Source organism: Lithobates pipiens, unplaced genomic scaffold (genome assembly GCF_037356315.1).
Source record: "Lithobates pipiens isolate NorthernLeopardFrog02 unplaced genomic scaffold, aLitPip1_a1.2 Scaffold_23, whole genome shotgun sequence".
In the NCBI taxonomy this organism is placed as follows: domain Eukaryota; kingdom Metazoa; phylum Chordata; class Amphibia; order Anura; family Ranidae; genus Lithobates; species Lithobates pipiens.
Window position 1 is genome coordinate 22,557,554 of NW_027507785.1, and position 23,506 is coordinate 22,581,059.

General features: G+C 48.6%; 1 protein-coding gene across 1 annotated transcript in view; it reads left to right on the forward strand.

Moving 5' to 3' along the window:
- The first annotated feature begins 2,197 nt into the window (after nucleotides 1-2,197).
- The window catches only part of TRIM3 (tripartite motif containing 3), a 59,791-nt gene continuing 38,482 nt past the window's right edge, over nucleotides 2,198-23,506 (forward strand). Inside the window, exons 1-2 of the mRNA XM_077451301.1 lie at nucleotides 2,198-2,289; nucleotides 7,930-8,074. Of these exons, the coding sequence (XP_077307427.1) occupies nucleotides 7,962-8,074 (113 nt within the window). The 5' untranslated portion in view covers nucleotides 2,198-2,289; nucleotides 7,930-7,961. The remainder of the gene's footprint in view (nucleotides 2,290-7,929; nucleotides 8,075-23,506) is intronic.

Here is a 23,506-nt window from a genome sequence, read left to right on the forward strand (position 1 = left end):
GGTTCTGATATGGGGGGAAGGGGTGCTGATATGTGGGGGGTGGGTGCTGATATGTGGGGGGATGGGGTGCGGGATGGGGTGCTGAGATGTGGGGGGGGGGGGGGGTGGGTGCTGATATGTGGGGAGATGGGGTTCTGATATGGGGGATGGGGTGCTGATGTGGGGGGGTGGGTGCTGATATGTGGTGGGGATGGGGTGCTGAGATGTGGGGGGGGTGGGTGCTGATATGTGAGGAGATGGGGTTCTGATATGGGGGATGGGGTGCTGATGTGGGGGGGGTGGGTGCTGATATGTGGTGGGGATGGGGTGCTGAGATGTGGGGGGATGGGGTGCTGAGATGTGGGGGGATGGGGTGCTGAGATGGGGGGTGGGTTGCTGAGATGTGCGGGGCTGAGGTGCTGAGATGTGGGGTGGGGTGCTGAGATGTGGGGGATGAGTGATTTGATGTGGGGGGTGGGGTGCTGAGATGTGGGGGGAATGAGTGTTGAGATGTGGGGGGGTGGGGTGCTGAGATGGGGGGTGGGTACTGATATGTGGGGGGATTGGGTGCTGAGATGGGGGGTGGGTTGCTGAGATGTGCGGGGGGGGGGTGGGTGCTGAGATGTGGGGGGCTGAGATGTGGGGTGGGGTGCTGAGATGTGGGGGATGAGTGATTTGATGTGGGGGGTGGGGTGCTGAGATGTGGGGGGAATGAGTGTTGAGATGTGGGGGGGTGGGGTGCTGAGATGGGGGGTGGGTACTGATATGTGGGGGGTGGGGTGCTGAGATGTGGGGTTGAGATGGGGAGATGGGGTGCTGATATGTGGGGGGGTGGGGTGCTGAGATGGGGGGATGGGGTGCTGAGATGTGGGGGGATGAGTGATTTGATGTGGGGGAGTGGGGTGCTGAGATGGGGGTGGGTGCTGATATGTGGGGGGATTGGGTGCCGAGATGTGGGGGGCTGGGTGCTGATATGTGGGAGGGATGGGGTGCTGAGATGTTGGGGGATGGGTGCTGAGATGTGGGTGCTGATATGTGGGGGGGTGGGTGCTGAGATGGGGTGCGGGTGCTATGTGGGGGAATGGGGTTCTGATATGGGGGGAAGGGGTGCTGATATGTGGGGGGTGGGTGCTGATATGTGGGGGGATGGGGTGCGGGATGGGGTGCTGAGATGTGGGGGGGGTGGGTGCTGATATGTGGGGAGATGGGGTTCTGATATGGGGGATGGGGTGCTGATGTGGGGGGGTGGGTGCTGATATGTGGTGGGGATGGGGTGCTGAGATGTGGGGGGATGGGGTGCTGAGATGGGGGGTGGGTTGCTGAGATGTGCGGGGGGGGTGGGTGCTGAGATGTGGGGGGCTGAGATGTGGGGTGGGGTGCTGAGATGTGGGGGGAATGAGTGTTGAGATGTGGGGGGGTGGGGTGCTGAGATGGGGGGTGGGTACTGATATGTGGGGGGATTGGGTGCAGAGATGGGGGGGGGCTGGGTGCTGATATGTGGGAGGGATGGGGTGCTGAAATGTGGGTGCTGATATGTGGGGGGGGGTGGGTGCTATGTGGGGGATGGGGTGCTGATATGTGGGGGGGTGGGTGCTGATATGTGGGGAGATGGGGTTCTGATATGGGGGATGGGGTGCTGATATGTGGGGGGGATGGGGTGCGGGATGGGGTGCTGAGATGTGGGGGGGTGGGGTGCTGAGATGGGGTGCGGGATGGGGTGCTGAGATGTGGGGGATGGGGTGCTGAGATGGGGGGTGGGTTGCTGAGATGTGCGGGGGGGGGGGTGGGTGCTGATATGTGGGGAGATGGGGTGCTGAGATGTGGGGGGATGGGGTGCTGAGATGTGGGGGGATGGGGTGCTGAGATGGGGGTGGGGATGGGTTGCTGAGATGGGGTGTGGTGGGGGATGGGGTGCTGAGATGGGGGGGGTAAGATTGGCACTGAGGGGAAATTAGGTTGTTGGGGATAAGATGAGGATGGGGGAGGGGGAGAGGTGATGAATGCCATACAGGTGACGGTAGAATGGAGGTGAGGTGAGGTGAGGTGTGGCGATGTCAAAGGGTGACGTCGCTCAAACCGGAAGTCTCGGTCCTGGAGGCGGGTCCTGTCACGGTTCTCCTATCGCAGTTCCCGCTCTCCCACCACATCCGAAGCGTCCAATGGGGGCCGAGCGGCCGAGGTCACGGCGTCTGAGGGCGGGGCCAGTGACGTAGGTGGGGTCGTGTGATGGGAGTCGCTGCACTGACGTCGCCGCTCTCAGCTGTTCGCTACAATGGCAGCCGGGGAGGCCTGAACGGAGGAGACCCACCGGTACCGACCAACCCACCCCTCCCCCACCGACCCCTCACCTACCACACCCTGCACCATCCGACTCCACCCACCTGTCACTGTTTCCATCCACCCCGATCTCCACCTGTCAGTGTGTCCTCCACCCATCACCAGCCTCCAATACCTGTGTGTGTGTCCTCCACCCATCTCCATCTATATCCGTGTCTCTTCCACCCATCATCCATATTTCTGTGTCCTCCACCCATATCCAGCTTCCACCCGTGTCTAGTGTCCTCCACCCATCTCCAGCCTCCATCCAGATCTAGTGTCCTCCACCCATCTCCAGCCTCCATCCATATCTAGTGCCTTCCACCCATCTCCAGCCTCCATCCATATCTAGTGTCCTCCACCCATCTCCAGCCTCCATCCAGATCTAGTGTCCTCCACCCATCTCCAGCCTCCATCCATATCTAGTGCCCTCCACCCATCTCCAGCCTCCATCCATATCTAGTGCCTTCCACCCATCTCCAGCCTCCATCCATATCTAGTGTCCTCCACCCATCTCCAGCCTCCATCCAGATCTAGTGTCCTCCACCCATCTCCAGCCTCCATCCATATCTAGTGCCTTCCACCCATCTCCAGCCTCCATCCATATCTAGTGTCCTCCACCCATCTCCAGCCTCCATCCAGATCTAGTGTCCTCCACCCATCTCCAGCCTCCATCCATATCTAGTGCCCTCCACCCATCTCCAGCCTCCATCCATATCTAGTGCCTTCCACCCATCTCCAGCCTCCATCCATATCTAGTGTCCTCCACCCATCTCCAGCCTCCATCCAGATCTAGTGTCCTCCACCCATCTCCAGCCTCCATCCATATCTAGTGCCTTCCACCCATCTCCAGCCTCCATCCATATCTAGTGTCCTCCACCCATCTCCAGCCTCCATCCAGATCTAGTGTCCTCCACCCATCTCCAGCCTCCATCCATATCTAGTGCCATCCACCCATCTCCAGCCTCCATCCATATCTAGTGCCCTCCACCCATCTCCAGCCTCCATCCATATCTAGTGCCCTCCACCCATCTCCAGCCTCCATCCATATCTAGTGCCTTCCACCCATCTCCAGCCTCCATCCAGATCTAGTGTCCTCCACCCATCTCCAGCCTCCATCCAGATCTAGTGTCCTCCACCCATCTCCAGCCTCCATCCAGATCTAGTGTCCTCCACCCATCTCCAGCCTCCATCCAGATCTAGTGTCCTCCACCCATCTCCAGCCTCCATCCAGATCTAGTGCCCTCCAGCCTCCATCCATATCTAGTGCCCTCCACCCATCTCCAGCCTCCATCCATATCTAGTGCCCTCCACCCATCTCCAGCCTCCATCCATATCTAGTGCCCTCCACCCATCTCCAGCCTCCATCCATATCTAGTGCCCTCCACCCATCTCCAGCCTCCATCCAGATCTAGTGCCCTCCACCCATCTCCAGCCTCCATCCAGATCTAGTGCCCTCCACCCATCTCCAGCCTCCATCCATATCTAGTGCCCTCCACCCATCTCCAGCCTCCATCCATATCTAGTGCCTTCCACCCATCTCCAGCCTCCATCCAGATCTAGTGTCCTCCACCCATCTCCAGCCTCCATCCAGATCTAGTGTCCTCCACCCATCTCCAGCCTCCATCCAGATCTAGTGCCCTCCAGCTTCCATCCATATCTAGTGCCTTCCACCCATCTCCAGCCTCCATCCAGATCTAGTGTCCTCCACCCATCTCCAGCCTCCATCCAGATCTAGTGTCCTCCACCCATCTCCAGCCTCCATCCATATCTAGTGCCCTCCACCCATCTCCAGCCTCCATCCATATCTAGTGCCCTCCAGCCTCCATCCATATCTAGTGCCCTCCATCCATATCTAGTGCCTTCCACCCATCTCCAGCCTCCATCCAGATCTAGTGTCCTCCACCCATCTCCAGCCTCCATCCAGATCTAGTGTCCTCCACCCATCTCCAGCCTTCATCCATATCTAGTGCCTTCCACCCATCTCCAGCCTCCATCCATATCTAGTGCCCTCCACCCATCTCCAGCCTCCATCCAGATCTAGTGTCCTCCAGCCTCCATCCAGATCTAGTGTCCCCCATCCATCTCCAGCCTCCATCCATATCTAGTGCCCTCCACCCATCTCCAGCCTCCATCCAGATCTAGTGTCCTCCAGCCTCCATCCAGATCTAGTGTCCCCCATCCATCTCCAGCCTCCATCCATATCTAGTGCCCTCCACCCATCTCCAGCCTCCATCCATATCTAGTGTCCTCCAGCCTCCATCCTTATCTAGTGCCCTCCACCCATCTCCAGCTTCCATCCATATCTAGTGCCCTCCACCCATCTCCAGCTTCCATCCATATCTAGTGCCCTCCACCCATCTCCAGCTTCCATCCAGATCTAGTGTCCTCCACCCATCTCCAGCCTCCATCCATATCTAGTGCCTTCCAACCATCTCCAGCCTCCATCCATATCTAGTGCCCTCCACCCATCTCCAGCCTCCATCCATATCTAGTGTCCTCCACCCATCTCCAGCCTCCATCCATATCTAGTGTCCTCCACCCATCTCCAGCCTCCATCCATATCTAGTGTCCTCCACCCATCTCCAGCCTCCATCCATATCTAGTGTCCTCCAGCCTCAATCCATATCTAGTGCCCTCCACCCATCTCCAGCCTCCATCCATATCTAGTGTCCTCCAGCCTCCATCCATATCTAGTGTCCTCCACCCATCTCCAGCCTCCATCCATATCTAGTGTCCTCCACCCATCTCCAGCCTCCATCCATATCTAGTGCCTTCCAGCCTCCATCCATATCTAGTGCCCTCCAGCCTCCATCCATATCTAGTGCCTTCCAGCCTCCATCCATATCTAGTGCCTTCCAGCCTCCATCCATATCTAGTGCCTTCCAGCCTCCATCCATATCTAGTGCCTTCCAGCCTCCATCCATATCTAGTGCCTTCCAGCCTCCATCCATATCTAGTGCCTTCCAGCCTCCATCCATATCTAGTGCCTTCCAGCCTCCATCCATATCTAGTGTCCTCCAGCCTCCATCCATATTTAGTGTCCTCCAGCCTCCATCCATATCTAGTGTCCTCTAGCCTCCATCCATATCTAGTGTCCTCTATCCTCCATCCATATCTAGTGTCCTCCAGCCTCCATCCATATCTAGTGTCCTCCAGCCTCCATCCATATCTAGTGTCCTCCAGCCTCCATCCATATCTAGTGTCCTCCAGCCTCCATCCATATCTAGTGTCCTCCAGCCTCCATCCATATCTAGTGTCCTCCAGCCTCCATCCATATCTAGTGTCCTCCACCCATCTCCAGCCTCCATCCATATCTAGTGCCTTCCACCCATCTCCAGCCTCCATCCATATCTAGTGCCCTCCACCCATCTCCAGCCTCCATCCATATCTAGTGCCCTCCACCCATCTCCAGCCTCCATCCATATCTAGTGCCCTCCACCCATCTCCAGCCTCCATCCATATCTAGTGTCCTCCACCCATCTCCAGCCTCCATCCATATCTAGTGCCCTCCAGCCTCCATCCATATCTAGTGCCTTCAAGCCTCCATCCATATCTAGTGCCTTCCAGCCTCCATCCATATCTAGTGTCCTCCAGCCTCCATCCATATCTAGTGTCCTCCAGCCTCCATCCATATCTAGTGTCCTCCAGCCTCCATCCATATCTAGTGTCCTCCAGCCTCCATCCATATCTAGTGTCCTCCAGACTCCATCCATATCTAGTGTCCTCCAGACTCCATCCATATCTAGTGTCCTCCAGACTCCATCCATATCTAGTGCCCTCCATCCATATCTAGTGCCTTCCAGCCTCCATCCATATCTAGTGTCCTCCAGCCTCCATCCATATCTAGTGTCCTCCACCCATCTCAAGCCTCCATCCATATCTAGTGTCCTCCACCCATTTCCAGCCTCCATCCATATCTAGTGTCCTCCACCCATCTCCAGCCTCCATCCATATCTAGTGTCCTCCACCCATCTCTAGCCTCCATCCATATCTAGTGTCCTCCAGCCTCCATCTGTATCTGTGTGTCCTCCACCAATCTCCAGCCTCCATCTATATCTGTGTGTCTTCCAGTCTCCATCCGTGTCTTCTACACCCATCTCCAGCCTCCATCCATATCCGTGTGTCCACCCATCTCCAGCCTCTATCTGTCTCTCCTCCAGTCTCCATCTGTGCCACTGTGTTGTCCATCCATCTTCAGCCTCCTATATATCTCACCATGCCCATCCAGCCCCCATCCATTACCAGCCTTTAAACATGTGAGTGTGTTCTCCACTCATCCCCGACCTCTAATACTTCTCACTGTGTCCTTCCACCCATATCTGTGTGTCCTCCACCCAGCTCCCACCTCCATCCATCACTAGCCTCCCATACATCTCCTGTGTGTGCGTGTAAATATTCGTTTCAATCTAGCCTCCATCCATTTCTGTCTGTCCTCCACCCTTTCAGCCTATATGTCCTATGATATCTTTGCATTTTAGAATTCTATACATCCGCCCAAAATTCTCCTTTTACTCTTTCTTATACAGCCTCCACTTCCTCTCTCCACCTGTCCTGTACAGCCTATGCTTCCTCTCTCCATCTGCCCCATAGAGCCTCCTCTTCCTCTCTCCATCTGCCCCGTAGACACTTCTCTTCCTCTCTCCATCTGCCCCGGACATCCTCCTCTTCCTCTCTCCATCTGCCCCGGACATCCTCCTCTTCCTCTCTCCATCTGCCCCGGACATCCTCCTCTTCCTCTCTCCATCTGCCCCGGACATCCTCCTCTTCCTCTCTCCATCTGCCCCGGACATCCTCCTCTTCCTCTCTCCATCTGCCCCGGACATCCTCCTCTTCCTCTCTCCATCTGCCCCGGACATTCTCCTCTTCCTCTCTCCATCTGCCCCGGACATTCTCCTCTTCCTCTCTCCATCTGCCCCGGACATTCTCCTCTTCCTCTCTCCATCTGCCCCGGACATTCTCCTCTTCCTCTCTCCATCTGCCCCGGACATTCTCCTCTTCCTCTCTCCATCTGCCCCGGACATTCTCCTCTTCCTCTCTCCATCTGCCCCGGACATTCTCCTCTTCCTCTCTCCATCTGCCCCGGACATTCTCCTCTTCCTCTCTCCATCTGCCCCGGACATTCTCCTCTTCCTCTCTCCATCTGCCCCGGACATTCTCCTCTTCCTCTCTCCATCTGCCCCGGACATTCTCCTCTTCCTCTCTCCATCTGCCCCGGACATTCTCCTCTTCCTCTCTCCATCTGCCCCGGACATTCTCCTCTTCCTCTCTCCATCTGCCCCGGACATTCTCCTCTTCCTCTCTCCATCTGCCCCGGACATTCTCCTCTTCCTCTCTCCATCTGCCCCGGACATTCTCCTCTTCCTCTCTCCATCTGCCCCGGACATTCTCCTCTTCCTCTCTCCATCTGCCCCGGACATTCTCCTCTTCCTCTCTCCATCTGCCCCGGACATCCTCCTCTTCCTCTCTCCATCAGAAAAGACTCCTTCCATCCTTCTGCCTTGTACAGCCTCCTCTCCTCTCTAGCTGTCCACCTTTCAGAACATTCTCTTCCATTCTGTCCACCGTCTACATCTGTTCTGTGTCTCATTTTTCTCAGGTGTTTCTTTCATTCTCTTGCCTCTTTGTGTTCAGGTTATTAAACAGGTCACTGTGTAAATACGGTCATGGCGAGCCCAGTGGTGCGTCAAATTGACAAGCAGTTCCTCATCTGCAGTATTTGCTTGGAGCGCTATCACATTCCTAAGGTCCTGCCATGTCTGCACACCTTCTGTGAGAGGTAAGTGTGTGTTCCTGAGTAGTAAGTAGACTGTTCCCTTTTATTTCCTGCCTAAACAGCATTCTGCATACCTCTGATGTCATGTAGTACTTAACCGATCTGGCTTGCATTGATTTATTGATGGATACTTGTACTGGGCCTATAGGCAGTGTCATAAACCATGAAATCAGACCGAGGCAGAAGCACAGTTAAATCACACTTGCTTAATAATAAAAGTAAATATAACAAACATAGTCAAAACATAACTGGAGTTCAGGAACCGGAACGGATAGTCAGACAAGCCAAATGTCAGGGAGCCGGAGATGAGCGTAGTAAAACAGCAAGCAGGATCTGGAGCTAAAAGGGATGTCAGCAAAGCAAGGAATGCAGGAGAGCGTCTGTGATGTTGACCAAGGTGAAAGCAGAGATCCTCAGGGATGGATGGCTTAAAGTGGAAGTAAACCCTCCTATCATTTTTAGTCAAGGAAGCCGCCATCTTGGCCTCTAATAATTCTTCAACTGCCATAATGCTGCACATGTGATCAGTTATGACACCAGCCATTGGATGGTTTGAAAGTTTGGTTGAGAGCACAACCAATGTGAAAGTTAGCATTTCCGGCATGCCGGGAATGTAAGTGTTTTTTTGAAACTGGGTTTACTCCCGCTTTAATTAGGCAGGACTGACGAGCAGGATATCATCAACAGCTGAGTAATTGTGGAGAGAGATGAGAGCTGGCGATTAGCCAGAGAAGGAAGGGCTGATCCCAGCCCTGACAGGCAGTTTTCATTGGTTCCTTTATGTGGCCCTCAAACTGAAGGCTGGCTCTTTGGCCAGTATGGAATGTATATGATAGACACAGGTCATGATGTTCTAAGCCAGTGGTTCTCAACTCCTGTCCTCAGGACCCGCTAACAGGCCAGGTTTTATGTATTACCTTGGGGAGATGCAGACTAGAATACTGCAATCACTGAGCAGCAAATGAGATCACCTGTCATGTATTTTGGGTATCTTGCAAACCTGGCCTGTTAGTGGGTCTTGAGGACAGGGGTTGAGAACTACTCTTCTAAGCAGTGCTTTTTTGGAAGGGTCAGACTTCGTTGTAAAGGTGTAGAGAAGGAGGCTGATTATGTCTTTATGGGCGTTTTCACCTTGGTATTGATGTGAAGTAAGACAATGATATCTTCATAGACGTGTACTAGATTATAGTTCCTCAAATACGCACCTATAATAATACACTCACATCTAAAAAGAAATATCTGTATGCAAACACCAAGTGCCAAAAAGTTCTTAACCACTTCCGTACCGCCGCACGCCGATATACGTCCTAAGTTTGAAGAGAAATATTGTTACGGCACCAGCTAGCTGCCATAACCCTGGTATCCTCTTTTTCGTCCGGTTACCGATAAGTGGTCTCTGCGGCGGATTCGATGCAAGATCACTTTTATCGGCGGCGGAAGAGGGGGGGCCTCCTGCCATGCTCCAGTGCCCTCCGCCGCTTACCGGAACCGTCGGCAGTGGCGATCGAATGTTCTTCCATGCTGGGTATGGAGACAATTGAGGGGAAGATGGCCCACCCCCACCCGTCTCCATACCATAGGAGGGCGGAAGCGACGTCATATTTTTTTATGACCATTTTTTATATATATATATATATATATATATATATATATGTGTGTGTGTGTTGCATTTTAGTGTAAATATGAGATGTGAGGTCTTTTTGACCCCCAGATCTCATATTTAAGAGGTCCTGTCGTGCTTTTTTTTTTTTTTTTTTTTTTTTTTTCTATTACAAGGGATGTTTACATTCCTTGTAAAAGGAATAAAAAGTGAACCAATTTATTTTAATTTTTTTTAAAGAACAGTGTAAAAATTAAAAAATAAAAGCTAAAATGTGAATAAAAAAAGTCTTAAACGTGCCCCGTCCCGCCAAGCTCGCGTGCAGCAGTGAACGCATACGTGAGTAGCACCTGCATATGAAAACGGTATTCAAACCACACATGTGAGATATCACTGCGATCGTTACAGCAAAAGCAATAATTCTAGCCCTAGACCTCCTCTGTAACTCGAAGCGTGCAACCTGTAGAACTTTTTAAACCGCACCTATGGAGATTTTTAAGGATAGAAGGTTTGTCTCCATTCCTCGAGCAGGCACAATTTTGAAGCGTGACGTGTTGGGTATCAACTTACTCGGCGTAACATTATCTGTCACAAAAAAAAAAAAAATTGGGCTAACTTTACTGTTTTTATTTTTTTATTCAAAAAAGGGTATTTTTTTTTTTTCAAAAAAAAGTGCGCTTGCAAGACCGCTGCGCAAATACGGTGTGACAGAAAGTATTGCAACAACCGCCATTTTATATTATTATATAGGGCAGTGATGGCGAACCTTGGCACCCCAGATGTTTTGGAACTTCATTTCCCATGATGCTCAGCTACACTGCAGAGTACATGAGCATCATGGGAAATGTAGTTCCAAAACATCTGGGGTGCCAAGGTTCGCCATCACTGATATAGGGTGTTAGAAAAAAATAGAAGAATAATGTTTGGGCGTTCTAAGTAATTTTCTAGCAAAAAAAATAACCTGTTTTTAACTTGTAAACAACATATCTCAGAAAGAGGCTCGGTCCTTAAATGGTTAATCGTACCAAGTCCTCTTTGTGCTGACCCCTCTGTGTGAAGTACTCAAGTATATAACCTTTAGGCTGGGTTCACATTGCAGCAATGTGGGAACGCTGCGAATCTACTGCGGGTTCCCGCATCGCATGCCTCCCGCCAGCAGTTCACACTGCCCTATGCGAACTGCTGGGAGTGTCAGTGAAATGTTAATGACGCCTCCAAATCAGTTCGCATATCGCAGTGCGATCTGCAAACTCGGACAGGTGTGAACACCCATGCGATCCGATTCTGCTGCGGACCAAAAAAATGGGTCCTGTGCGAGTTTGGTTTGGATGCGATTTCAGCCATACTATCTGTATGGCTGAAATGGCATTGCACAGAGATCGCATGTGATTTGCAGTGCGGTGCGAATCACATCCGATCTCGGTACACCACAGCAGTGTGAACCCAGCCTTAGCCAGCGATATAATGCGTCTCTCCTCCAACTCCAACCGTTCCAATAAGATGTCTAGTAATCACTATCCCATCTCAAACCAGCAAGCCAGCCATAGAACAATCCAAAAGGAACAAATCTCATAGGCTACTTTCACACTTTTCGCGCCACTAGTGGGGAGCTTTTGGAAAGGGTTAAAACCGCCCGTGTTGTGCCGCTTCCGAAGTGCTTTTTCAGGTGTTTCAGAAGCTCTGCCCATGCATTCAATTGAATGCATGGGCAGGGGTGGTTTAGGAGCGCTGTGTACAGAGCTGCCAAACTGCCCCAAAGATGCCGCAAGTGCACCGCCCCAGTTTGAGAGCACTCTGGCTTTCACACTGTGGTGTCATGGGAGGCGGGTTTCAGATGCTGTTTTTGTCGCTAAAACGCTTGAAAAAACGCCTTCAGTGTGAAGGTAGCCATAGTGTACTATTGTTTACTAAAATAATTATAAAATTCCCATTAAAATTACACTCTCTCATTGCCAAGCTACCTTTGTGGTACCAACCAAATCAGCCTGTAATACAATGTACAAGAAGAGACTCCTCCGCTCTCACTGGAGTAGACACGCACTCCAATTGCCGGAAGTCGTCGGCCTGGATGTGACATCACAGGAAACCTGTAGTGACGATTGTGGACTCTGTCTCAACGCGTTTCGGCCTATCTTTAGGCGTTTGTCTATTCGGATGGAGAAAAGTGGCATTTTGGTCCCATAACGTGACCGAATAATTCAGGTAGCGGACATCAGAACCGTAAAACCTTATTTGACCTCTTTATAACTCGGGGGGTCAGTCCTTCCGGTGAGTGAGTACTTTTACACCAAGGCAGCTCTTAGAAGAATTGTGATCTACAGCAATGTTTCTCAACTCCAGTCCTCAAGTACCACCAACAGGTCATGTTTTCGTGATTTCCCTCAGATGAAACAGCTGTGGTAATTACTAAGGCAGTGAAACTGATCAAATCACCTGTGCATAATAATGGAAAGCCTGAAAACATGACCTGTTTGGGGGGGAACTCGAGGACTGGAGTTGAGAAACCTTGACCTACAGCACATTGAAAAGAGAAGACGTTGTTTTTTTTTTTTTTTTTATCTATAAGGCTGGGTTCACACTGCAGCGGTGATGAGATTGGCAGTGCGGTGCAAATCACATCCGATCTCTGTGCGATGCGAGTTCAGCCATACAGATAGTATGGCTGAATTCGCATCGCATCCGGCCCAAATTCGCACAGGACCCTTTTTTTGGTCCGCAGCAGAATCGGATTGCATGGAGTGTTCACACCATGCGAATTCGATTCCTGTCCAAGTTTGCAGATCGCACTGCGATATGCGAACTGATCTGGGGGTGTCATTAACGTTTCACTGACACTCCCAGCAGTTCACATAGGGCAGTGTGAACTGCCGCCGGGAGGCATGTGATGCGGGAACCCGCAGCGTTTCCGCATCGCTGCAGTGTGAACCCAGCCTAATACTGGTAGGTATTTATTTTATTTTTTTGTGTAGCGACATTTTGGTTTCATATATTCTGGTTTAATAGGTGCGTATGCATCTCCTTAAAGGGACAGCCACAGATCATTTATCATTGTCTTCATTCACTCGTTGGTGTAACGCCGCTTTTTTGGATTATACTTAATAGATGTGTAGACCACTGTGTTGATGTGACGTAACGCATTGTTGGTTTCCCAGAAATGTACACCGTTGTGTTGATGAGACTCCTGTCTTCATGAAACTGTTGGCCCTTGTGTTAGTATGGAGGAAGACTCTTGTATCTTAACAAAAGTATTACATATTGATGTGGAATTTATTATGATTGTATTGTCACAAAATTGTCATACTTAGGCTGGGTTTACACTGCAGCGATGCGGGAACGCCGCGAATCCGCGGCGGGTTCCCGCATCGCATGCCTCCCGGCGGCAGTTCACACTGCCCTATGCGAACTGCTGGGAGTGTCAGTGAAATGTTAATGACACCCCCAGATCAGTTCGCATATCGCAGTGCGATCTACAAACTCGGACAGGAATCGGATCGCATGGTGTGAACACTCCATGCAATCCGATTCTGCTGCGGACCAAAAAAAGGGTCCTGTGCGAGTTTGGGGCGGGTGCGATGCGAATTCAGCCATACTATCTGTATGGCTGAACTCTCATCGCACAGAGATCGGATGTGATTTGCACTGCAGTGCGGTGCGAATCACATCCGGTTCTCGTAGCCGCAGCGGTGTGAACCCAGCCTAAAAGCTCAAGTCACTTATTTTAACACAAGGATAAGGATCTGTATGTACACTGTGGCTATTGTTGCATTTTATAGGATTCAGCTGAAAATAAATTAACTTGAAAATAAGAATCCGTATTCTGGTGTCCGGGCTTTGTGAATTGAGCTTATGGTGTTGACATACCTGTAAAGGTATATATATATATTTTTTTTTGTCTTAATGGAAATGCCATGTATCTTGCCAATGTGAAGGAGTCTTGTCTTTGTGTCTTGATGGAATTTTCATATAGTGTTGATGAGGAGTAGTGAGATTGCAGGGCAATAACTTCAGTGGCATGCAATGCCAAGCTGCTGCTAACAAAGAAAACAGAATATTGGCATTAAAAAGGGGATCAATTCCAGAGATAAAACGATAATTCTCCCGCTCTACAAGACTCTGGTCCTGCCGCACCTGGAGTATGCTGTCCAGTTCTGGGCACCATTCCTCAGGAAGGATGTACTGGAAATGGGGCGAGTACAAAGAAGGGCAACAAAGCTAATAAAGGGTCTGGAGGATATCAGTTATAAAGAAAGGTTGTGAGCACTGAACTTATTCTCTCTGGAGAAGAGACGCTTGAGAGGGGATATGATTTCAATTTACAAATACCGTACTGGTGACCCCACAATAGGGATGAAAATTTTTTGCGAAAGGTAGTTTAACAAGACTCGTGGCCACTCATTATAATTAGAAGAAAAGAGGTTTAACCTTAAACTACGTAGAGGGTTCTTTACTGGAAGAGCGGCAAGGATGTGAAATTCCCTTCCACAGGCGGTGGTCTCAGCGGGGGACATCGATAGTTTCAAAAAATTATTAGATAAACACCTGAACGACCGCAACATACAGGGATATACAATGTAATACTGACATATACCGTATTTATCGGTGTATATCACGCACCCCAAGTTTAGGAGGGAATATTAAGGAAAAAAACTTTTAGGATGGAAGTTTAAGGAAAAAAACTTACAGTGCCTTGCGAAAGTATTCGGCCCTCTTGAACTTTTCAACCTTTTGCCACATTTCAGGCTTCAAACATAAAGATATAAAATTTTTATTTTTTGTGAAGAATCACCAACAAGTGGGACACAATTGTGAAGTGGAACGAAATCTATTGGATTTTTGAAACTTTTTTTAACTAATAAAAAAATGAAAAGTGGGGCGTGCAAAATTATTCGGCCCCCTTGCATTAATACTTTGTAGAGCCACCTTTTGCTGCGATTACAGCTGCAAGTCGCTTGGGGTATGTCTCTATCAGTTTTGCACATCGAGAGACTGAAATTCTTGCCCATTCTTCCTTGCAAAACAGCTGGAGCTCAGTGAGGTTGGATGGAGAGCGTTTGTGAACAGCAGTTTTCAGCTCTTTCCACTAATTCTCGATTGGATTCAGGTCTGGACTTTGACTTGGCCATTCTAACACCTGGATATGTTTATTTGTGAACCATTCCTTTGTAGATTTTGCTGTACGTTTGGGATCATTGTCTTGTTGGAAGATAAATCTCCGTCCCAGTTTCAGGTCTTTTGCAGACTCCAACAGGTTTTCATCCAGAATGGTCCTGTATTTGGCTGCATCCATCTTCCCCTCAATTTTAACCATCTTCCCTGTCCCTGCTGAAGAAAAGCAGGCCCAAACCATGATGCTGCCACCACCATGTTTGACAGCAGGGATGGTGTGTTGAGGGTGATGAGCTGTGTTGCTTTTATGCCAAACATATCGTTTTGCATTGTGGACAAAAAGTTCGATTTTGGCTTCATCTGACCAGAGCACCTTCTTCCACATGTTTGGTGTGTCTCCCAGGTGGCTTGTGGCAAACTTTAGACGAGACTTTTTATGGATATCTTTGAGAAATGTCTTTCTTCTTGCCACTCTTCCATAAAGGCCAGATTTGTGCAGTGTACGACTGATTGTTATCCTATGGACAGACTCTCCCACCTCAGCTGTAGTTCTCTGCAGTTCATCCAGAGTGATCATGGGCCTCTTGGCTGCATCTCTGATCAGTCTTCTCCTTGTCTGAGCTGAAAGTTTAGAGGAACGGCCAGGTCTTGGTAGATTTGCAGTGGTCTGATACTCCTTCCTTTTCAAAATGATCGCTTGCACAGAGCTCCTTGGGATGTTTAAAGCTTGAGAAATCTTTTTGTATCCAAATCCGGCTTTAAACTTCTCCACAACAGTATTACGGACCTGCCTGGTGTGTTCCTTGGTCTTCATGATGCTCTCTGCGCTTTCAACAGAACCCTGAGACAATCACAGAGCAGGTGCATTTATACAGAGACTTGATTACACACAGGTGGATTCTATTTATCACCATCAGTCATTTATAACAACATTGGATCATTCAGAGATCCTCGCTGAACTTCTGGAGTGAGTTTGCTGCACTGAAAGTAAAGGGGCCGAATAATTTTGCACGCACCACTTTTCAGTTTTTTTATTTGCTAAAAAAGTTTAAATTATCCAATAGATTTCGTTCCACTTCACAATTGTGTCCCACTTGTTGGTGATTCTTCACAAAAAATAAAAATATTATATCTTTATGTTTGAAGCCTGAAATGTGGCAAAAGGATGAAAAGTTCAAGGGGGCCGAATACTTTCGCAAAGCACTGTACATTTAAATGCCCATCAATGCAGCCTTGTCAGTGTCCATCTGCAGCCTTGTCCATCATTGCAGCCTTGCCCAGTGCCTTTGCAACATAGTCTAGTTGCAGCACTGCCCTGATTTAAAATTGGGGCCGACTGAGCGGAGAGGAGCGAGTGCCGACAAAATCCAGAAAGCCGAGTGAACTTCGGGACTGCGAGAGGATCCGAGACTAGCCAAAGTACACTCGGCTTTCTGTATGTTGTCGGCGCTCGCTCCTCTCACAATCAGTGGAGGTGGGCGGGACTGCAAGAGGAGCCGAGTAAAGCCGAAGTACACTCTGCTTTCTGTATCTCGGCTCCGTGCGCTCCTTTCTTCAGAACCAGCGGGGATCGGCGTATAATACGCATTCCCACGATTTTCCCCTGATTTTTAGGGGGAAAAAGTGTGTGTTATACGCCAATAAATACGGTAATCACACACCTAGTTTGGATTTGTCTTTTTTCAACCTCCCCTAATAAAAATGTTATTTTTGTATTTATTGGCATATAACACTCACCTTTTCACCCTGAAAATCGGGTGCAAATAGCATGTGCGTGTTATATGGCAAAACTTCAATTTTAGCTGCCTCGGAAGGGGCAGGGAGAGCGCCGTCAGATTACATACAATGAGAATCTCCTATTTACTTGGCGGCTTCTGTAATAGGAAGTCCGGTCTCCTGGGCCACCATTGGACCTCTGTTCTGCCTATCATAAGGGATTTTCACTGTTTGGAATCTGTCGGCGCTCATGCCTCCCCCTCTCTATCACCTCTAGGCTGCACTGATGGCAATGGTGAGGCTGCTGAATTGATGGCAATGGTGAGGTTGCATTGATGGCACTTGTGAGGCTGCAGATGGGCATTGATCAGGCTGCATTGATGACAATGGTGAGGCTGCAGGTGGGCACTGAGCCATATTTTTCTTCAAAGTTTTTTTTCCTGTAACTTCCCTCGTAAAATGAATGTGTGTGTGTGTGTGTGTGTATGTATGTGTATGTGTGTGTATATGTATATATATATATATATATATATATATATATATATATATATATATATATATATATATATATATATATATATATATATATATATATATATATATAAAATATAATAATGTTTCTCCTTGGGAAAGTAGTTTGAACTTGTTTTGATGTGTATAAAGATTGTGCCTTCATGTAATTGGCATATGTGTTGATATTGAGGAGTGTTAGACATTGTGTTGATGTCGAGGTATACGGTTGTGTCTTCAAAAGGGTGTTCAGCATTGTGGTGTTGTTTGTGTAGAGTTGTGTTTTTTCATGGAAATGATTGTTGAAATGTATAGTTGTGTATTCATGGGAGTTATGGTCAATGGGTTAATGTAGCGATTGTAGTGTTTTTCTCTTCATGGCAGCATTTGGTATTGTGTTAATATTGGGCATATAGTTATTGAAATGAATAGACACTGTGTTAATGTTGCAGTATAGATTTGTGTCTTCTTGGAAGTGTTTGGACATTATCTTGAAGTGTATGGTTGTGTATTTATGGACGTGATGGCCATTGTATTGATGTTAATGTGCAGGGACATGTGCTCATGGAAGTCTTGGACATTGTGTTGATGAAGTGTAGGGTTGTGTGTTGATGTTGGGTTCGTGGAAGTGTTTGCATATTATGTTGAAGTGTATGGTTGTGTCTTCATAGAAGTGCTGGCCATTGTTTTGGTGTTGACTTGTTGGCTTATGTGTTCATGGAAGTTTTGGACATTGCTTGATGAGGTGTGTTCATGGAAGTGCTCGTTGTTGTGTTGATCTTGAGGTATAAAGTTGTGTCTTTTGTGTAAGTGTTTGGACATTATGTTGAAGTGTATGGTTGTGTCTTCACTCTTCATGGAAGCGATGGTCATTGTATTGATGTTGAAGTGTGTGGTTTCATGTTGCTGGAAGTCTTGGACATTGTGTTGATGTTGAAATGTAGGGTTATGTGTTCATGGAATTTTTGGCTGTTGTGTTCATGAGGTGTAGGGTCATGTGTTCATGGAAGTGTTCAGCGTTGTGTTTATTGTTGAAGTATAGAGTTGTGTCTTCGTGAAAATGAAGCGGCAGCGCTGCTAATGCAGAAAGCAGACGGTGGGCCTAGGTGTGGTCAGGTGTCGATTGACCAGCTATAGGTTTGATAATCAGCAGTGGCAATGCCAATACCCACACCCCCCTGCAACATCATCTTCTCCCACGCGATAATGGAAACTCTACCCCGTATTCATAATAAGATGAGCAGCGTTGTCGCTCCATCACAGGAAGCTGCTACAGGTAAACTCCACTGGCAGGATGAACGGTTATTTGTGGGGCTTTGCAGGAAATGGTTAGTGCAGACACATCTATAAATATGTACTGCAGCACTTTATTTTTAATGGGAGGTCGGAGTTCTGCTTTAAACAGGAAGCCATGTGTAGGTCACTACTGAAGTTCTGTCATCTCCTCTAACTTAAGGAACTCTCTGACCAAGGAGGTACAACGAGTATAGCATGCTTCTCCTAAACACAGGAAGTTACTAAGGGAAGTTTAGACAATGAGGGACATTTATAGATACACAGGAGGATCATCTTCAGACTTCCCTTTTTCTGGACTTTTATTTCTCATGAGTATTGATGTGTCACGAGTGCAGTGTGCACCCCTGCTATCTATACAGACTCTGCACACAAGCATTTCTCTTGTCCTATATGCTGGCAGTAATTCTCACTATCTGTTCTAGGCTTGCACCGATACTAGTATGGGTATCGGTGCCGATACCGAGTATTTTCACAGGTATCGGCACTCGTGCAAATGTACCGATACCTGAAACCGATATGTTCAGGCTCAGCTCTTTGAGCTGTCAGTGGGTCTCCCCTGTGTTAAAGAAGTCCGGTAATTGGAGCTGTCAAAAATAAAAGCAGCGGGTGTTCTGTCCAAAAATGTCCGCCTATCAGATAGTGTACGCCCCGTACTACGCAGGCGTAGCGCTTGCGCAGGACGGAGCCCAAGGAGATTTGGAAAATCTCCGAAGATGAACGGCGCCTGCGCCGTGAGTCCAGGTGCAAGCCCCACCATCCAAGTGGACATAGGGCTGCACATAGAGGGCCCCTCGTGGGCTCGCTTCGCTCGGCTCTTTTTTTTATTCTAACTCTATGTCCACTTGGATGGTGGGGCTTGAACCTGGACTCACGCCGTTCATCTTCAGATATTTTCAGAATCTGCTTGTCCCGTGTACTGTGCATGCGCAGTACACAGCGGACGATATCCGATGGGGGACAGTATTTGAAAGGACATTGGCAATGTTTATTAACAACATTACTCAGCACTGAAACACTAAAATAAAAAGAAACTGTTTCTTTTTGTATATTTCTGTTTCTTCATCTGCAGATCAAAGGGATGAACCAACGTTCCTCTGTTTAACCCCTTATTAACCCAAAATTTACTCTAATCAGCCTTAATTAACTCCCTATTCTCCTCCCATTTAAAGCGGAGGTCCACCCTAAAGTGGAGCTTCCGCTCATTGGAACCCCCCCCCCCCCTCCGGCGCCACAATTGGCACCTTTCAGGGGGGAGGGGGGTGAAGATACCTGTACAGTACAGGTATCTTCACCCACTTCCGGCGTAGATTCTGCAGAAGGTACGCCCCTTTCCGCAGAATCTACGCCCCTTTCCGAAGGTCCCCCGCTGCCTGCTGGGAAACACACGGATCCCAGAGACAGCGGGGACCAACCTTATTGCGCAGCGCGACTCGCGCATGCGCAGTAGGGAACCGGGAACTGAAGCCGCAAGGCTCCACTTCCCGATTCCCATACCCAAGATGGAGGCGGCAGCACCCAAGAGACGATCGAGAGATCGGCTTCGGGTGCCGACATCGCGGGCGCGCTGGGCGGGTAAGTGTCATTATTTTAAAAGTCAGCAGCTGCTGGCTTTTAAAAAAAAAAAAAAAAACGGCGCAACTACCGCTTTAATTATTATTTTCCTGCTTTTCTTTTCTTTTGTTCAAGTCTATTTTATAAATGATAAACAATTAAAACTTTTTTTTTTTTTTTGCTTTGTTAGTGAATATTTTTACACATAATATCTCTATCTGAAATATATATATATATATATATATATATATATATATATATATATATATATATATATATATATGAAATTTCACATTGAAAAAGTTCTAAATTAAAAAAAAAATCAATTTATCTCATTTGTAAATAACTTTTCAATGCTTTGTACTAGGGCTGCAACTAACGATAATTTTCATAATCAATTAGTTGGCCGATTATTGTTTTGATTAATCGGTTAATAGCCTTAAAAAAAACTGTAATTTTCCTGTGATTTGCATTTTTACATATTTTTTTTGCCCAATTTGTTGTTGGGCAGACTGAAAAACACAAATTGCCGCAAAAACGCATTATTACATGCTTTTCTGCAGCTTCTCCATTGAAGTATATTGAACCAAAAAAACTAAATAGCACAGTTTTGCGTAAAAAAAAAAAAAAAAAAAAAAAAAAGGCCTTGTCTTTTCCAAATACACAGCAGCTGAAAAAATCATAGATGTGAACGTGTCCCATGGGAAACCATGTAAATGAACTGTAGTGTGTTTCTGCAAAAAGCACCAAAAAACATAGAGGTGTGACCCAGGCCTGAGATGTTTAGTAACATAATGGGGTTAAAAAAACTAAAATTAGTACAAAGAGAGCAAATAATCACTACTGTAAGGGTCCTTTCACACACTGATTCACCCCATGGATATCCGCTTGCTCAGCGGGGATAGCAGGAGCGATCTCCGCTGAGCAGGAAGATGACAGGTCTGTCTGTGCACACTGCGCAGGGGACGGACCTGTCATAGCGCCGCTCTACCCCTATGGGAGATCGGGTGACGATGGACCGCAGTGTCCGTCGTCACCCGATCCGATGACTGATGGAAAAATAGGTTTTTCCTCCGTCGCGCTTTTTCGGATCGGAGCGGGTCGGATGTCAGCGGACATGTCACCGCTGACATCCGACGCTCTATGGAGCATCCGTTCAGGTCCGCCTGAAAAACTGACAGGCGGACCTGAACGGATCCTCCGTGTGAAAGGGGCCTAAGGGGTTTATTTTTTACTACTGGACAGTAAAAGTAATATTTTACAGTAGCGATTTGCTCTCTTTGTAGAATAAAGGGCTATTTTATTTATTTTTTTTAACTGTATTATGTTAGTGGCCAATTTAATCGATTATGAAAATAGTAATCAATTAATTTCATAATCGATTAGTTATTTCGGCACCTACCGTATATACTCGAGTATAGGCCGACCCGAATATAAGCCGAGGCCCCCAATTTACCCCCAAAAAAACTGGCAAACTTATTGACTCGTGTATAAGCCGAGGGTGAGACATGCCTGTCAATCCCTGTGTGTGTGTCCGTCCATCCCTGTGTGTCCGTCCATCCCTGTGTGTCCGTCCATCCCTGTGTGTCCGTCCATCCCTGTGTGTGTGTGTGTCCATCCATCCATCCATCCCTGTGTGTGTGTGTGTCCATCCATCCATCCATCCCTGTGTGTGTGTGTGTCCATCCATCCCTGTGTGTGTGTGTCTCCATCCATCCATCCATCCATCCCTGTGTGTGTGTCTCCATCCATCCATCCCTGTGTGTGTGTGTCTCCATCCATCCATCCATCCCTGTGTGTGTGTGTATCCATCCATCCCTGTGTGTGTGTGTCTCCATCCATCCATCCCTGTGTGTGTGTGTCCGTGTGTGTGTGTGTGTGTGTGTGTGTCCAGCCTACCTGTGTCCCGAGCCTGTGTCCCGAGCCTCCGTCCCTTGCCTTGCCTCCTTGCCTCCGTCCCGTGCCGTGCCTTGCCTCCTTGCCTCCGTCCCGTGTCGTGCCGTGCCTTGCCTCCTTGCCTCCGTCCCGTGTCGTGCCTTGCCTCCGTCCCGTCCCGTCCCGTGCCGTGCCTTGCCTTGCCTCCTTGCCTCCGTCCCGTGCCGTGCCTTGCCTCCGTCCCGTGTCGTGCCTTGCCTCCGTCCCGTCCCGTGCCGTGCCGTGCCTTGCCTTGCCTCCGTCCCGTGCCTTGCCAGGATCGCCGCTCTTCGTCGGCGCCTCGGCGGCCATTCTAAAATTCAAAAGCCGCGCCTCCGCCTTCGCCTGTGATAGGCGGAACACTGAATTTCCCAGCAGCCTGTGTTCCGCCTATCACGGACATCGTCTCATCCTCGTCCGTAGTACGAGGATGAGACGATGTCCGTGATAGGCGGAACACAGGCTGCTGGGAAATTCAGTGTTCCGCCTATCACAGGCGAAGGCGGAGGCGCGGCGTTTGAAGGGTAGAATGTCCGCTGTCTGTCTGCTCGACACGCTGATCGAGCAGGCAGACAGCGATGACTCGAGTATAAGCCGAGGGGGGCACTTTCAGCCTCAAAAAAGAGGCTGAAAATCTCGGCTTATACTCGAGTATATACGGTACTTTGTACCATTGACAGCTGAAGTTTAAAACGGTTACGGTAGGTATTGGCAATTGGTTATCGGTGAGTACTAAAAAAAAAAAACGTATCGGTGCATCCCTAATCTGTTTTTATTCTGTGTGTATGGACTCTGCACAGTGCCACTTCTCTTGTCCTTTCCTACTTAGAATAATAAGCTGACAGATGAGTAAAACAGCGATATCAGAACCGATTCAATCATACAGTTTGTAGTGTACAAAGATTTGCAGAACCATGGGATAAAGGAAGATTGCTGAACTTTGTTTTATCTCATGGTCACTGTGCATTATGTGAATGCATCAATGCAGCACATGCTATCTCAGCTTGGATTCATTGAATGAGTTTACCAAAAATGTAAATATTGCAGAATATACAGCCTCATGCTACATAACTAAGCTTCATTTCATGCTGAATAAACTAAATTATTAATATATCTTAAATAGAAAACTATCTTTTAGATGGCTTTTTAATCCAAAAGCATTTTTTTAAAATACATGTGATAAATTTTAAATAAATAAAAAAAAAAAATCAAATTTTTTTATTTTTTTTTTAAAGCGGGATTCCACCCTAAAGTGGAACCTCCGCTGATCGGAACCCTCCCCCCCTCCGGTGTCACAATTGACACCTTTCAGGGGGGAGGGGGGTGGAGATACCTGTCAAAGACAGGTATTTACACCCATTTCCGGGCATAGACTCCCGTGGGAGTCTACGCCATTTCCTGCCCTACCGCGCTGTCTGCTGGGACACACACGGGTCCCAGTGACAGCGCGGAGATTTCCTATTGCGCGACGCGACTCGCGCATGTGCAGTAGGGAACCGGGAAGTGAAGCCGATTCGCTTCACTTCCTGATTCCCTCACCTAGAATGGTAGCGGCAGCAGCCGAGAGCTGAGCGATCGATCGGCCTCGGCTGCCGGCATCGCTGGACCCCGGGACAGGTGAGTGTCCATTTTATTAAAAGTCAGCAGCTGTTATGCCCGCAAGGCCATTGCGCTCAGCTGGCGTAAGCCCACTCCTCCCCCTCTCTCCCTGTGGAAAAAATTGGTGAACGACAGCCTGCCTC